We start from the raw sequence: 14,838 nt of genomic DNA, 5'->3' as shown, positions 1-14,838 counted from the left end.
CAGGTGCTGTGAGCATCAGACTTCCCAAAAAGATATGTCTTGGCCATATTCTGTTGTACCCCCTTAGGAATAAATATATGCAGTCAGTATTACCTATCTTAGTTTTGGCTTTTTTATTGTCTGCTTCTCTCTCCATTTACCCCTCCATTATCCTGAATAACTTAAAAGACTTCTTTAGGAAAAGAAACATTGGATTGTGTTATTTCTTTAAATTCACATGTGTGTTCCCTTGTTACACTATTAAGTAAAAGCCTCCCATACCAATCCTCTCTCTTTCCCAGCATGGCAACAGCATTTATTCTAAACAGTAGTTCACATCTGCTTTTCCAAAAGTTACCTTTCTTATCACAATCTTGTTACTCCAAGACAGTAGAGCATTTTGAATGCCCAACATATTTAAAAGGAGAATCTGGCAGGAGGAGGAGATGTCAAGAACCTGTTGACGTTAAATATAAATATCTCAGGTGATGGACTGTTTGAGGATTAGGGTTGTCCTGATGAAGAGAGAGGAAGGTGCAAGAAGGAGGAACATGAGGGCATCCAACAGCGAGTTTCCTCACTCATTAAACTCCAATATGCAACTCTTAGAAAGAAATACTGACTTATAAAAATATGGCCCTGAGTCAGTGAAGCAGTACTTTTGGAACATTGCAAGTTTATAGTCTCAGATTTGTTGTGAAATATCACTTCCTTTCAAAGATCTGTTTAACTTACTAGAAATGTGGAAAGCCTTTTTTTAAGGTTGCATATGCATTTTGCCTGTGAAGCCTGAGAACCCCCCAGTGTACCTCACTTATCCTTAACATCTCATGATTGTCTGTGGACTGTGAAAGATTTCATGGCAAGTTAAGCCAGTAAAAGGAGGAAGACGTATTAGTCAGGTTCAGTTTATGCTGTATTTAAAAGAGGTGCTTAATAAAATTAAGGGTACAACTGAGGCTCTCTTCTCTGCTACCTAAAATGCCATTAATATAATCCTATGTGGAGCAAATAGTGCATTTGCTGTTCTCATTCCCAGCCCAGTGGTAAGAAGAATGAGGACTGATAAGCAGTGGCTTTGCAGAGCACAGTTTTACAGACACTCACCTAGGCTAACTCTCCAGCCTATTTTTTTCTTCCTTCCCTACAGGGCTTGCTCTCAGAAATCCTCCGAAAAGAAGAGGATCCCAAGACTGCCTCGCAGTCCTTGCTGGTAAACCTTCGGGCTATGCAGAACTTCTTGCAGCTGCCAGAAGCAGAACGAGATCGAATTTACCAGGACGAGAGGGAAAGGAGCTTGAACGCAGCCTCTGCGATGGGCCCGGCACCGCTCATAAGCACACCGCCCAGCCGGCCTCCACAAGTAAACTGCTCTCTCTGCCTTTGGGATTTGCTCGTTGTGTTCTCTCACTGTCCCGCTGGGTGAGACCTTTCTGAAAAAGAAGAAACCTTTTGCTGTCGCATTTTTGAAACACTCGTAGAGTCATTCCTTGCGGTGCATATCGCAAATTAATTTAAAGAAATATAATAGATGATAGTAGCAGTTTATGACTACCTATTTTCTGATTTTGACATAAATTCTATCCATTATGGTTCCTAGAGAATTTTTTGCTCATTTTATTGAGGTACAAGCTTTACTGGGCAAGGAAAGATGATGGCTTTTAGCTGTCATCTTTTCTTACAATTCTTAGGTTCTTAATGTTACAGCTTCAGAAAGGGATTTCGGAGGATTTGGACCACTAAACTGAAAGGGAATGAAAGCAGAAGTGTGAGTACCTTGTAGTGACTTAAAAGTTATTTTTCCACAAAGCAAACAGGTAAAACTGAAATGATGGGGCAAAGAAGATCCCATCCTAAAATGCTGGGCATGCTTTCACCAGCTTTAGCTACTGACAACTGGGTAACATAACAGGCTTGCTATATCCATTGCTCTGAATGATTTGGATATGTTCGTTAAAGCTTCATTTAGCATTTTTTAAAATGAAACTCCTATTGATTTCTCTAAAATTTATTTAATTCTCCAAAAATTACAAAGTTTGATAGAGTGGGATCGAGAGGTTCAATCATGCTGTATACACAGTCCTTGTGTCGATCAAGGAAACTCTGATGCTTGTTTTATGGTACATCAGAAATGCACGTGAACCATAGGAATGCACAGGATTTCCACTAAGAAGAAATGTGGTTGTGAAACACCCCAAAACCTGTATATTTTCAGAAATACTCTGCATTGCTGTGGCTCAAGGTTGTATGTATGCAAGGAAAAATCAAACTGATCTGCAGATATGTGGGAATCATGCTGTATACACAGTCCAGTTTCGCTAAACAAAGCAAGGCTTTGGGATTGTGGGAATTTTGTGATGGCTGAGTTTTTGACAAAAACAGCAGGTTTTTGTTAACCAGTCATAGGCTTGTGACTATGACTCTGTTCCATACCCGTTCAGAATGCTGTAAATTCCTCTTGAGATTATTTTTCTAATTTTCCTTCAGCTAGTGGATACTAAGGACCAGACTAAAGTAACAAATAACAAAATTGTACGAGGGAGGACAGAAGATCACCTTGACTTGCTGCAGTACTTTTCAAAAGAGAAGAAATTTTAAGCAGAAAAAACAGACTGAACTAATGGTGTAGTTTTGTTATCATTGAGTTTAGTCTGTAAAATCCACTATATATATTCTTCAAGATAAAGGACAAGAATCTATTTACACAGTAATGCTTTAGTGGGAAATAGTTAAATAGAGATAACTGTGTTTAAAATAACATTTGAGTTTGTTTTAATATCTGTACCTGCTCCCACAGCCCAGGTAATTCAGAGCCAAGGCTAACCCTCCTTCTTAACTTATCTCTTTCTGCCAAGGTAATGTCTCACTCTGTCTCAAGTGGTCTTGGGCAATTTCACAGCTAAAGAACAGAGTTAATTACAGGACCTTCCAGAAGGATGTCAAGTCAGAGGTAGTCCTTGTACTGGTTTTAATTCACACTTTAAACTGTAAAAATCCCTTGCAGCCAGAAAGAAAGTGAGACTTAGGGGTTTTCTTAACTGACAAAACATACTGTAAGTCCAAATTTGGTACGAAAGGGGGGAGAAATCTATCTGTCTCTACTGTGCTCTTGTTCATAATTACATTTCTTTCTTTTTAGTGTGAGACAGGAGTATAGTTAACCTAATTGAGACAGTTCAAAGTGGAAACAGCATACATTTTTGTTTTAATCCTTTTCAAAAGGAAAGCAAGTTTACAAGGAAACCTTATAGACTAATACTTGAGGTCTACAGAACAAAGCACTTATTTTTCCAGTTGTTGTGCTGTTCTATGTCATTCAACAAAACACACACACTTTCCCTAGTGAATAAACTGAGAATGTAGAAACCTCTGAGTTGTGATTCTCTGTGACCTTCTTACATGTTTCCAGAATTACCCACCCATAAACATCTGAAGCACTTTTCACCTGCTGCTGAGTGTTCAGAGTCCTAAGTTTGAAAATTGAAATATCTGTGTTGGTAAGATAACTACAATACTAGATGCTAGAAATAATCTTGAAATTATCTTAGTTGTAACACTGTCAAGTATAACTTTACAAATCACAGCAGAAATAAATTATAGTCAGGATACTGCAAAATTATCAATGCAAACTGCTACTGTGATACCTCCCCCAAAATGTCCGCAGTTTATTGACTATTTGATACTAAGGGAATAAAACTACTAGCATCCTTACTACTAAATTTATTATAAGCAATTATTTAAAGTTCACTATGCAGGAATACAGCATAATATTTTTCCAGCTTGGCTGTGAACTTCTCGGATAACCATTGAAAGAGAAAACAGACCGTTTATCCTGACAACAGAATTTACACAAGAGCCAACATATTTAATATTAAATCTTTAGACCAGTGTAACATTTGAAACAATTAAACTATGAAACCATGAAAAATGGGAGCTAATATGCCACACATGAAGGTTTATTTTGCAATTGCAAGTTATCAGTTTCGGAAGGATGTGAAAATAAACATCCTGAAAAGGATCTATTTTGCATTTTTGTGTTGCCAACTGGTGGCCAGACAGTAGAGCAGACTTAACCATTTAGCAGCTGAGCTTGTTCTGTGTAAATTTTGCATTCTGTTGTATGGAAAAACAGAAAGCGTGACCTTGGAGGTCTGATTGGATAGTAGGAATTCACCAAGCATAAACCCTGGTGCCTGAGTTAGAAGGAACAGTGTTGAATTTATCTCATTCTTACAGCATTCTTACCAGTTGCTACTTGAGCTTATGTATCTGGATTGTTTCCAATTCTTTTTTGAAATCCTTTAAGAAGCTCTTTGTCCCCTTACTTCTCCCTTTCTCTTTGACTTAAACAAAACGCAAAATCTTACTTTTTTTTTTTAATTGAAATCATTAGCCTCTAATGCATGAGCTTTTGGGATGTGTGTATAGCCTTCTAAGCTGGTCAAGTTGTAAAAGTCTGCTACTATCTTTCACACTGGTGGACTGAGCACAAGGAGACGGCGTACACAAGGATTTTTCCCTTGGACATTGTTCGAGTTGCCACCCCTGGGGCAGAAGCCTGTCTGTCAGGCTCTTTCCTGGGGCACTGGAGTTTATAAGTATTAGCATCTCCATCAGGTAGGTACTGCATGGAGACATCATTTAACCTCTGCAATCTAGAAGGAAGGAAAAAGGTCCTTTCATGTTCTATTTCTTTTTTTAATTTCCCCCCCCACACTTCAACACCTTTGTCTTGCAGATCACCCCACAGAGGCTCTTTTGGGGTATGCCTAGGGCAAGTTCAGAGAAAGAGTCTATTGCAGTTATGTGGAAATGAGGGATCTGGGGATACTTTAAAGGATCCTGAGGTGCTAGGGACGGCCTTTATGTCTCATTAGGACAGTTTGGGAAGTGGGGGGAAGATGACTCCCTTCTCCTTTATACTTGTGGAGGAGAATGGAGACAGGTGGCCAAGTTACAGATTTTCTTTTCCAAAATATTCTGGTTAAAGCTTTTTAGCCATCCTGCAGTTATGAACACTTCCTTCTCAGGACAAGTAATCTCCATTTCAGCAGAGCCGAGGAAGAAATCTTTCTTGCCACCCATATTCCCCAAAGAAAATTTGTGTTAACCCTTGGGGCCCATCATCATCCTGTGTAAAAACAGAGTACGAGTAACGTCAAGAGCAGAATATTATTTTAACAAGGCAATGTTTCAAGAAGTATCCACAAATCTTGCATGAGTCATGGTTCTGGGTACTCATTGACCAAAACCTTAATCTCATAAATACAATCCTGGTCTCTCTCTGACTACAGATAAATTCCTTCATGTTAAAGCAATCGTAGGTTGGGTCTCAGAGATAGGATGTTACTCTTGAAAGACTGTTGTCTAGGAGGATGTTGCTTTGTTAGTGTTTGAGGACCAGTGAATCTCCATTGCAAGGAGTTCTGGATAACACCAGCTTCCATAAAACTTTATAGTGGAATCCTGGGGTTTAAATACATGCATGTGCCATATATCGCCACCAGCAATATTATTATTTTTAAGCCGGCAAAATTTGAGATTTAAGTTGATAATCTTTGTGCCAAGTTGCATTTTAACAAAAGTAAAAATGAACAAAATAATAAATGCAATCCTCTCCTCCCACCCCCGCAAAAAGCCACCATGGAAGAGAGTTAATGGAAACCCTGACACTTAACTATAACTGCACTTCCAGGCGCCACTGTAATAATGGAGTAGTAAACCTTGTCCTGATAAAAGCTGTTCTGAAAGCAACAGCATTTATTGTACCTCCTCTGCTATTTGCAGAGCAGAACTGAAAAGTAGTTTGTTTTGCCTGGAATGAACTACTTTATGAATTTTAATGTACAATGTAATATTAAAAGCTAAACCAGGATTAAAGAAGATTTTTGTTCCCAAGCTAAAACAGTACTTATGAGAATGTGTTATATAAGATTTTTTTGTTTCAGTTTCGATGGGGAAGGAATGAGCTTCCATGTTTGTGAAAACCTCTTCATACTGGTTATTCCTTCTATGACAACTTAGCCTTTTTTTAGGAAAACTGAATCAATTCAGAACTTCTTGCTACTGTAATCAATCTTATTTGATGAGAAGACATATCTGGGTAGGCCAGGAGGAGATGGATGTGCTATTTTTTTTTTCAAGTATTCTTAGAAGACTAGATTGATTGGTGATAGGAAGATGGCCAAATGAATTTCTGATTCTGTGTGTTACATTTGTAAAATAATGCTCCCCTCTTCAGTTAGTATTTGCAAAATTTGGTTACTGTCAAAAAAAAAAAAATTAGCTGATCTATGGTTTCTTTCCTAAACAGAAAATGTGGCTGTAAGTGTGGGTGGGGTGGGAGGTTGTGCTTAAGTGTGGATGAGATGAGAGATTATGTTTTGTTTTGTTTTTCTCTCCAAAATGAATACTTTTTCCACCTCCTCTCCCAAGTCCTGAAGTTGCACCGTTGAGAGCTTTTTTGTTTTCTGTTGGGTTTTTTTGAGGAGGAGGGTGTTTTTTCAACCCAGCTTCAAACAGCCTCTGTCTTGAACTCAATTCTAAATTCAACACAACAGCCTAGATGCTTGCTTATGTGTAAATTATGAAACAGTTTTATGTATGGATATTCTCCAAGAGGTTAATTGGCATTATTGCATGGAATTCATCAGACCAGAGCAGACCAATAGTCCATCTAGACCAGCCAGAGTCTACACCTGATCTTTGAAGAGAAATTATTAAGAGGCAGGAGAATTTTTATACTTGGGCAGTGAATTGGAGAGGGAGAAGGTATGACTGTGAACCACAACTCTTGGTAATCCCCAAACCCATCATTTTATAACTTTAAGACTTTTATTCCCCTGAAGATCTTTGGGCTAATACTGCTTTTTGATGCAGATATTAGTGTTTTCTGAATTCAATTAGTGTTCCCTAATTAAATCAACAGAAGGCAATAGGAGTTTGTTTGTTGGTTTTAATTTCAGTGACCTACTAGATGCTGTTGAATTTATTGTACCTGTATAAAGATAGATGTGATTTGCAAACCAGAATGAGGATTTTCAGTAATTCCCTTGGGTTAAATGCATACCCGTATTAAATTGGACATTGAAAAGTGTGGACCAGGTTGCATGGTTTAAATTATGTCTACAGCATGGTGTGTGATGGTTTTTGATGATCTGGGTGTTCACAGCTCAGTTAAGTGATCTATGAAGTACTGCTATAATGTGAAGCTATCTTTTGAAGCTCAGCAGCAATCAGAAAGGCAGTGTGCTTACAGAGAAGACACATTTTGATCAAGATCACAAGAGCAAAGTGTTTCCTTCCCAAAAGACTTGTGTATGCTAGCTGAATACCTTCATGTTCTCATCTTCCCCTTGGGTCATTCAAGGATTAGTTACAAGTTTAAATTATTCTTGGGGGGAAGGACTGAAATTTGTTTCCCAAAATTTAAACCCAAGGTTCAAGAAGGCATGTTGACAAAGCCATCTCTTTTTCATTCTCTAATTTAGCCTAGGCTGATTTTTACATGCATGCAGTTAAGTCTGTCTCCAGTTTATGTATGTTTAACATCCCCACCGGTGGTCAGTTATCTTCTGGCAAGTCCTTCTCATTTGGAGGTTATAGAATTGATTTTGTATTTTTAAATGATTTCACTGTATGATGTTCAGGAGATGCACCGTTCTTGCAGCCCTGTACTGATATGCCCAGTGTCAGGCATACCTTTGGAGAGAGTTTTGTGGTGCTGCTCCTCACACTGCCTGCTGCCAGGCACCTCAAATATTTCTGAACAGCCTTTGATAAAGGCTTGGCCATCCTCTGCTGCAATGTCACTGGTAAAATGTCACACTGCAGAAAAGGGCATGGCTGCAAAGTACTAATTGTTTTCAGATGGAAAAAAACCCACATGATTAACTGTATGCCACATTCTGGGATTTTTCTTCATTTCCCTTTTTACTTAGGGCCCTTGTTTTCAGACACCAGAAAGTGCTAATGCCTGCCGGAATGCGGGCAAGGGGAAGTGCTTGTGGATCCCTTGCTCTCGCTGGAGTTTTGCCCCTTGTAGTTAATGGGAGTGTGTTAGCACAGTTCCTGAAAAGCCTGATAGACAAATCAGGCTCAGCAAAAGTGGCATGCACTCCCAGTTTCAGGGCTAGATTATTTTATCTTAAAAGCACTGTGGATGATAGCTAAAACAAATTGAGCATGGCATTTCTAGGAAAAAGTGGGCTGCTGATTTGCCTAAGTACATCTCTCATCCAAAGCCTTCAACTCTCGTATCGTGAGACCTGTGACATATGAAAGCTCATAGAGAGTGAGATAAGAAGATGAATTATCACATTGTCATGATTTCCTTTTGAATCTCAAGGGACTTCAGAGCACAGGAAGATGCTGACTTGCACTGGATCAAACTGATAGTGAAACTGTGGGTTTAGACATGTACTTAAGAGTAGGCTGAATCACCTTCTGGAAGTGCCAAGCTCTGTCCATTAGACTTAGAATTAGGCTGAATGACTATCTTAAACTAGATGTGTAACTTCTGAATAAATAAATTAATTCAGCTCTCAATAACCTCAGTGTGAATCAGTAGGTTTGAATTGAAATCTTAGGGTTTGATTTTGTTTGTCTCATCACCTTGTGGGTTCTTGGCAGAAATCCAGTTTTGCCTTTCCTCTGATCCACTTTAGGATTAGAGGCCCATTAGGTCTACTAATCTTGAGCAAGCCTTGCAAGAGTAACTGCTAAAGACAGACGTTAACCTTAACTACTGAGAATATTGTAGGATAAGCTGAGTATCTGCTGATTTTTTGTACCTCTCAACTGATATTGCAGAAACTGCAGTCTAACCTTGGTGGGATGATGCTTGGTGTTGAAACATCACTTCCATCATTTCCAGAGGATGAAGGAAAGGATAGTCTCCTGCACATCATGTCGCTACTGATGTATTTTTTTTGTTGTTGTTTTCCTTAATGCTGCAGATGCAGCATAAAGGTGGTACTGTAATCATTCTGTCTTGTTTACATGTTGGTGTTTATTTAATCTGGACTGCAAGAAGAATAAATATTTGATGTATGTAAGTGAAATACAACTAGAATCAGTAGCTTTAAGAAAGTTCTATCTTGGTTTCATGGAGTGGTTAAAGTATACATTATTCTGAACTGTCTCTTAAAGTCTGCTTAAGAACTAAACTGATAAGATAAATTTTTAAAAATTCAATCTAAAGCCACGACTTTTCAACATTATCATGCGTTTGAGTGTACTGGGCATGAGACATGAATCAAGATATATCTGTCAGATTTCTATTTCATTAGAGATTCTTTTATGTTGCACTTACAATTTTTATTTAATTTGTGTGGGGCAAAGAAATCATGTAAGGATTTATAAGTCTCTACAAGACTGTTTGACAGGTTTCCACCTAATTTATTTTGTGACATTGAAATTTGCAGTGGTCTGTTATTGGTAACTCATATTTCAGATGCACTCACCTGTTATAATGCACTGAGTTTTCCTGTTTCCCAGTTGCTTGAACCATAGATAACGTATAATGTTAATTCTCTGAAAAGCTGAAAGAATATCAGAGAAAGATTGGATAAAAGGAGTAAAATGCAACGGGGAACTACTTAGGGAGGGAAAGAGAGGAAAATAACTTTTTCATAATGAAAAATGTTTCATATTTTCTAGGTCAAAACTGCTACTATTGCTACAGAGAGGAATGGAAAACCAGAAAACAATTCCATGAACATTAATGCTTCCATTTATGATGAGATTCAGCAGGAAATGAAGAGAGCTAAGGTGTCCCAAGCACTGTTTGCGAAGGTTGCGGCAACCAAAAGCCAGGTAAAACTCCCAGGGTGCAAAGAGCTCCCTGTCCTGTGCAATTATTCCCCCAGATCAGTTTCTATGTGAGTTAAAATGGGTGGCTGGGTCAGTGTATCAGCCCAGTACAGCAACTCAGAGCTCCTTGTTGAGTCTGGAGGTAACCTCTAGTTCCCCTGGACCAGGCAGGGTAGAGAAGTGGCTTCCTGAGACCTCTCACTCCCTTTTCCGTACCAGTCAGAACCTTCCCTGTGTGCTCATGGGTCTTGGCGTGGCTGAGAAGGCATCAGGTTCATCAGTTCTTAGCTGGTGTGGATGTGGCAGAAGCTGTGGGCAAACTCTGGGTATTGCTGCCAAATTAATCACGAGGCTTTGGTGTTTTGCGATTACGTGTGCTGCAACAAGGAGCAGTGGGGTGCTGGTTTTCTTGCATAAAAATATTTATTCAGACCCACTGGCGAGACTGTGTGTGAGAGGTGGATGGCACTGTCAAAAAAAACCAAATCAAACCAAAAAAAAGACCCCAAAGGATTACATTTATACAAGTTATAGCTGAGAAAAAACGTGTGCTCTTTGTGGAACACGATGTCTGCTTGGTTACCTGCGTGTGTGCATACGTATATGTTGCATATTCAGTTTTAAGCCTTTGTTGTGTGGTTTCCTATTCTGTTTTCTTCAACTGAAGATTTTCTGTCAAGTTTAGTGGCAAGAGGGAAATCAGCAGGCACTTGTTGGGTGTGATTATCATAAGTGACATGTCTTCTGAGAAAGATCAGTGGAGTGTGTGAAAGCATTGATTTAAGTGAGAATGTACTCAAGAAGTAAAGGAAAAACATATAGAAAAATGGGAAATACTAGAACTGTGGTTATACAAATGCTTGAAAGAAATGGCAAAGGCACCAGTGGTTGCAATGTTGAATTTTCACGTTAGATTAAATGTTAAATCCACTTAATCACTACTCCTTTACTTTTCTAAAATTGCTTCATATAAAAATTCAGCATCTTCCAAGGAAAGCTAATGAAGCTCAGTTAGACCGATGTTTCTTGGGCTGTCAGCATTTTAGTGCTGGTTTTCTTTTTAGCAAGTCTTTCACTTTTTGACTTCTGTGCTGTTCACATTTTGGAGTTCACTTTATTGTATGGAAAAGATGTTGTCTCTTAAGTTATACGGTGTAAGGAGCATTTAAAGGGATATTTTGGAAATGTTGTATCAAAATGATTAAACTCAAGCTGTGGACTGTAAAAATTATAGCTTTATAGGCCACATGCCTGTCTACCCTTCAATCACTGTCAAAGTGATAATTTCAACAATAATATGTTTCTTTTATTGTGGGATTCTAAACACCAAGTGCTGTTTAAACATTAAACTGAATTGTTTATGTTAGTGCTGTACTCAGTGTGTCATACATCAGGCCACTATAATCTCCCATGGAATGTAAAAATTCTGTCATGAATCATGGCTTGTATATCGGAAATTACTGTAATTTTGATTGGAAATTACAGAGCTCTTGAAATGTTTCTAATTATGATAGAATGTTACAGCAGCTTCCAACCTGTGTGTTCCTCAGATGTCTTTATTTACATGTCACAACTTGGGGTTAAAGAACTGTCCGTTTTCTGCACCTTCCCCTTTCCACTGCAGTCTTCTGCAAAGCTAAGGTATGAAGCCAGTCTACCAGCCCACATAATTATGTTCTGATCTGATTTGTGTGATAGTATATCTATTTAAGTGCAAAGCCTTAAAATTTCTAGGTGAATCAGTTCTTCCAGTGCTGACTTGCAAAGGGACAGGTAATCAAAATGAAGCCCAAAAGCTTCCAGAGGATGCAGTGCAGGTTTATTTGAGCATTGGTATAAAATTTAGATTCTTGTACAAAATTTGCTGCCAAGTACAGAAAACAACACTAAACACATAGTTCATTTTCATTTTACTCTTACGATTATACCTGTATTCCCAGGGGTTATTTTTATCCCCAATTTCAGGAATGCAATGTTAACCTATGTGTCTAGCAAGCTTTCAGGTCTGTGGTTAGATAAAGTGTCATTTGTACTAGAAAACTGCTTCACAGAAGTGACCTCCTAGGTAGACTGGATGTGTTGGGTCTTCTGGAACTAGCTGACTATTAGTCACCCAGTTAATAATCTTTAAATACGTAGCAATGCCACATACATTAAGGAGGTACATGTATTGTAAAAGTTTCCGCATTGGAGCTCTTCAGAGGTACAAGTAAACATTTCTTGGGGCACAGAAGTCTCCCTTGTACAAAAAAAAAGGCTTGTTCAAACATATTCTCTAAGAGAACCTCTCTTGAGAGAAATCTATTACTGGTATTTTTTTAATTTGGAGACATTGGTTCCATATTCAGAACTGAAAATCCTGAGATAACCCAGGTTTTAGTGAAAAATTGGAAGGACACATATTAGAAAATGATGTGTTGATTAACAGTTTTGTTTTTTAAAATCACTAAAATTGAACATTATTTGTTTTATCTTATTTTAGATATAAAAACTTGATTAACGTCTGAGTGCAGTCTGGAGTTGTGGTGTAAAACCGTATGTGACCTAAACTAGCTCTGAGGGGACAAAGGTAGTTGTTTGCTGGAAGGCCTTTTCATTTTATTCTTTTTTTTTCTTAATAAACTGATTTGGGTCAACATTAGATTGGATGTCTAAGCAGCCAGCATCTGCAAGGTGGATGGGCTTGCCTGAGCCAGGAGACTGCAGATAATGTTCTGCTGACTAGAGCACTTTGTACAGAATTGCTATTAAATGATGCGCTACAGGAGCTTCTATTTGGGTAGCGCCAAGGTAAAAAACGAGCATCTTCCCTTGCTCTGTGTTCGTGCCTTTGGCAAGAGTGCAACTGGAAATCCTGGGATAATCACTTCATTACAGTGAAAAGTCGGGAGGAAACATATTAGAAAATAATGTGTTGATTAACAGTTTTGTTTGTAAATCCTCCTTAGTGGCGGAGGAACAACCACATATGGACCTGGATGCTCAGCAAAGCAGCTGGGTGCTGGGGCCTGGTGTGGCAGAGGTCATGGGATCAGGCAGAGGTTGCAGGGCTGTTAGAGAGATCATGTGCTGGCTTAGATGAGGGATGATTTGCCTGCTTGTAGTTTCACAGTGTACTTTGCTGGCAGCTTGTTGGCTTTTCCAAAGAAAAGGGCCTATCTGGCACATGGGTTTGAACAGGTTTGGGGACACAGCTAGGACATTCCTTCAAATGTTGAATTCTTTTCCCATATAGGAATGCATATTCTGTATACCTTTTAAGTTTCTGTGTTTTTAAGGATCGATATATTATGTACAGAATAAATTAAAAATCTGTTAAATTCAAAATATATACTTTAGAAGTTAATATGATTATACTGAGGAGAAAAGGAAGATACTGTAATTCAAATTCCTGAAATACAGCATATCTTTGGAGAGTTTTAGAACTTTAATTGGCAAAGCACCTAATGTCAGTATTTAAAATCTTGAGTTTTTATTGTAGGCTGTCTGTCGAATAGGCCTGCATGGTTTTTTTTGTGAGATTATATTGAAAAGAGGGCTTTGCAGAAATGGACACAAAAGGAAGACAGAATGGTTTACCAAGCATTTTGTCTCTTCTCCCATGTTGTTGGTTCTTAATGGTAGAACGGCAATGCCAACAGTATTATTTGCTAAAATGTAATCAGCGCACCTGAATAACTCTAAATATAACTCTAAATAAATGATATTATATATATAGTATTTATATAATAGATATATATATTTTATGTAATGTAAATAATAACCCTAAATTAAAAGAATGCACACATAAAATTGTGTGGCATACGTTATTTTTTACAATTTCATCATATTGGGTTTTTATTAAATTTATAACCTGAAAGTCTGATTCAAGTAATTATGGAAGCACATACTTAATTTCGTTATTTAAAAAAAAAAAAGTTGATTTGTGTAGTGATCATTAAGGTATCATGGTTCAGTAACTGTGCAGTGGTTACAATGTTCTCATGTGGGAGCCAGGGATGAGTTTTTCTTGATGGTGACAGATGCTGAAATCTAATTTTATTCCATAAAAACAGACAAACAAGCAAACAAAACCCCCAAATCTAAGAGCCCTGAGAGATAAGGCAGGTAGAGATTTGTAGTGTTTGTGTGTTTGCTGGGTTTTGAGAAGTTGGATTTATGTTATGGCTTATCCTGAAAAGCCGTGGCTTGCATGTGCTAGTATGAAGCAGGGAAGAAAGCAAAACTTTGCTGAAAATCACCTTAAATTGCTAAAGCTTTCTTAAATTTAGGAAATTACAGTTTGCAAAAACTGAAGTAATATAAAGCTCCGTACCTCTGAGAGTCCCATGCACTACAGTTAAGGCCAATAGCCGCATTATTTACCTAAAGAAGTTTTATTTGTAGTAAAATAAGTGGGTGAAATCGATACTCTTCTGCAGCATCAGTCCTGCCGATGCCTGTTTATGGCCCCATCGGTGCCAAATGCCTTTCTTTCTCCCTGAATGAAAATGCCTGTATGTGGAAGGTGAGACACTTGGCTCTCACAGAATCATGCTTTGATTTTTAATTTTAAAATAAATCTAATGGAGTACTATGCATACCTCCAGAAGCCTCAGCTAATGACGTAGAGTTCTGACCTGTTACTTCTGAGCTGTTGCATTGTGTTGCTCAGTTTCTTGTCCTTCCGTCCCTGTCTTTCGCTTTGGTTAATAGTAGCTTCATATACAAAGTGTGGAGGTAAAATCATGGGTGTCAGACCATGCTAGAGAATCCATCCCGAGCCATGAGGCAAATATTTTGTGTAGTGCTATTTAATTAGAAATATTTGACTTTTTGCCTTTGTACGCACCCAGAGTGTACTCCTCCAGGAGGCTGCGTGAGGAGATCCAAGGGGTAGGCACTAGGCAGAGCATCTAGCACTCATAAGTAGATGAGAAGGAGTTAAATGGGAAGGGAATGCTAAACATTGGCACTAAAAATGCTTTTGGCATGCAAATACCATGCTTTTCCTGACATAAATATTTTCAGAATAGGCCATTAGAGTTCAGGTATATAAAACCCTGC

The 14,838-nt window shown here is 38.3% G+C and overlaps 1 protein-coding gene across 4 annotated transcripts in view; it reads left to right on the top strand.

Annotated features, from left to right (window-relative positions):
• The window catches only part of SATB1 (SATB homeobox 1), a 92,331-nt gene that overhangs the window by 55,580 nt on the left and 21,913 nt on the right, over positions 1 to 14,838 (top strand). For all 4 annotated transcript variants that reach the window (XM_069007255.1, XM_069007256.1, XM_069007253.1 and 1 more), the window contains 2 exons: positions 1,130 to 1,342; positions 9,640 to 9,795. In XM_069007255.1, coding sequence (XP_068863356.1) covers positions 1,130 to 1,342; positions 9,640 to 9,795 — 369 coding nt within the window. The remainder of the gene's footprint in view (positions 1 to 1,129; positions 1,343 to 9,639; positions 9,796 to 14,838) is intronic.

The sequence above is a fragment of the Aphelocoma coerulescens genome, chromosome 2, assembly GCF_041296385.1.
Source record: "Aphelocoma coerulescens isolate FSJ_1873_10779 chromosome 2, UR_Acoe_1.0, whole genome shotgun sequence".
Classification (NCBI taxonomy): domain Eukaryota; kingdom Metazoa; phylum Chordata; class Aves; order Passeriformes; family Corvidae; genus Aphelocoma; species Aphelocoma coerulescens.
The sequence above is the reverse complement of the archived record's forward strand: the minus strand, read 5'-3'. Positions and strand labels throughout refer to the sequence as shown.